We start from the raw sequence: 2309 nt of genomic DNA, 5'->3' as shown, positions 1-2309 counted from the left end.
TATGTTAAATCATTTTTGGTACATCCTTCTAGAAACATTATATATACATACATACACACAGGAAGCATTTATATTGCATTAAAAACATAAATGGAATCATAAAATATCTGCTTGCATTTTGTACTTAACAACATATTGGCGATCTTTTCATTTCAGGACACATGCATCCGTCTCACTTTAAAAATGTTTGCATAAGTTTCCATTTCAGATATGAGTTCCCTCATTAATGAATAGTCCTGCAGTGAACATCTTCCTGCACATATTTTTTCCATATATATATATATAACCATATCTTATCTATTGGAAAAGTTCTTAGTAATTTTTAGGTTGAAAGATATTTTATGTACTGTTAATTTTGATAAATATTTCAGATTATTCAGATTATGTCTTTGGAGGATGGAGATAAAATGCATTTCCAGCTGTTACTCAGAAAGCTTCCTGAATAATCTAAATCTGTTTTAAAAGCCATGTGGATGAGGAAAGAGAGGAGTTGCAGGAAGTTCAAGTTGCAAAGCCTTCCTCTATTTTGGTGGCTACATCAACTCTGGCTACACATCAGGATCACCTTGAGAACTGAACAAATTGTCCAAATTCCAACACCAGAAATCCTGACTTCACTGATCTGGGGTCAGGCCTGGACATTGGTGTTTTTTTAAAAAAAAATTCCCCTAGAGATTCTAATGTGTAGCCAGTATCTTTAGATAGAGAAAGGGGAGGTAGAAATGGAAGACTCAGGTGAAGAATATGTCCAGCATCACTAAGATTGTGCCCATGAAGCAAAAGAGGAATGAAGATCCAATTCCAATACAAAAAACACATCGAGTGAAAGGATCAGATCAGGTTTGGGGAAGAAAGGAGGCAGGTAGAGAGGTCTAGGTGAGGGAAAGGCAGAGCTGGTTGGGGTAAGTGCTTTGGGTGTGGATCATAGAGTCTACTCTTTTAAGTAAGGGTGAACGTGAGCCTGAAGCTGCTTCCAGGCTCTTCTCAACCCAGGGTTGTCCTGTATCAGTAGAATGGAGTGGCCAGCAGGGTAGGCAGCCATGATGATTTTGCACAAAATATTCTAGGAACTATTGATATCAAAGATGTTGGACATGGAAAGAAATAGAGCATCGCATTGAAAATTTAGAAAATGAGAAAATAGCTGATAGCTTTGATGGTCCCCACATGAGCCTCCATGCTGGGGGCCCTGGAGCCGGTGGCATTGCTCTCCATGTGTAGGGTGTGTCTCTTGAGAGAGATGATCAGCAGGGTGGCAGCCAGGATGAATGTGATCAGAGGAACGAAGATTCCCATGTTAAAGAAAAGAACCAGGCTGATCACATTGGTCTCAGTGAAGTAATTTTTCTTAGTAGAGTTGAAGGAGGGGCTAGAAAAAGGATGGTTGCAATGCACAGTGTAGATGTTTTTGAGGAAGAACACACTGTGGCCCAAGGAAACAAACACTGATAGTCACAGAAGCCAGGGCATCAATCCAGAAATTCTCTACTTCAGCTTGAGGAAAAGCGGGTAGGAGAAATGCACAGTCTTCACAAAGTAGAAGAATCTAAGCCAGGCAGCAAACCAGAGGCTACAATAACTTATGAACATGAAACTTCCTTTGAATGTATCATATACAATGAATGTCTTGATTATAAAAATGTGGGGATGTTGAACTGAAGGTGAGTTCTAGCATCATGAAGCTTTGTAGCGCTCTTCTGGATACACTCAGGAAAAGCAGGATCTTGCCACTTGTGGAAACTGCCTTGTTGTGAATCCATTCTGCTGTATTTATAGCCACAGTGAACCCATTTGCAGTGATACCAAGGACGCATTCAGTGCCTGTAATTATTCACATCAAAATGATGCGAGATGGTGACAGTTGATTTTCTGGGGGATTGCAGGTTTCAGTCATCCTGAGTTGTTGCTTCTCTTTGGTGTCTGGAGGAAAATGTCTCCCTAGCGTGTGATGGGCAGATCTGTGATAGCTCCCACTATTCATGACAAAAGAAGAAGCAGTGGATGCATCATTTCCAAATCTACTCCATTTGTTTATTTTAGAACTCTTAGTTCTAAATCTGGAGATGCAAATGATGGAAGGAGTTGTTTTCTAATCCTCTCCCGTGTGTCCTTTTGGATGCACTGGTGTGTGAGTTCAGTCGTGGGGACCAGGGAGGAACTTGAGTAGACGCTCCTTTATAAATCACTAACATAGTGTTGAGAGCTGTGTTCTTTAATAGCTCTAGTTAAGTCAACCATCTGTCCACTAAGTCACCATATAACTACCTTTCACTTGTGACCTCAGGGAACTGATTGAAAGTAATAATAAC

General features: G+C 40.3%; 1 protein-coding gene across 1 annotated transcript; it reads right to left on the bottom strand.

Moving 5' to 3' along the window:
- Window positions 1-931: 931 nt before the first annotated feature.
- On the bottom strand, window positions 932-1981 carry TAS2R39 (taste 2 receptor member 39). The gene is given in 3 exon segments (XM_060107748.1): window positions 932-1113; window positions 1116-1623; window positions 1625-1981. Coding segments are annotated over 3 exon segments (1047 nt in total).
- Between the last annotated feature and the right edge of the window lie 328 nt (window positions 1982-2309).

This window comes from Mesoplodon densirostris, chromosome 9 (assembly GCF_025265405.1).
Source record: "Mesoplodon densirostris isolate mMesDen1 chromosome 9, mMesDen1 primary haplotype, whole genome shotgun sequence".
Classification (NCBI taxonomy): Eukaryota; Metazoa; Chordata; class Mammalia; order Artiodactyla; family Ziphiidae; genus Mesoplodon; species Mesoplodon densirostris.
Note: the sequence above shows the minus strand (reverse complement) of the source record. Positions and strands in the feature narration are given on the sequence as shown.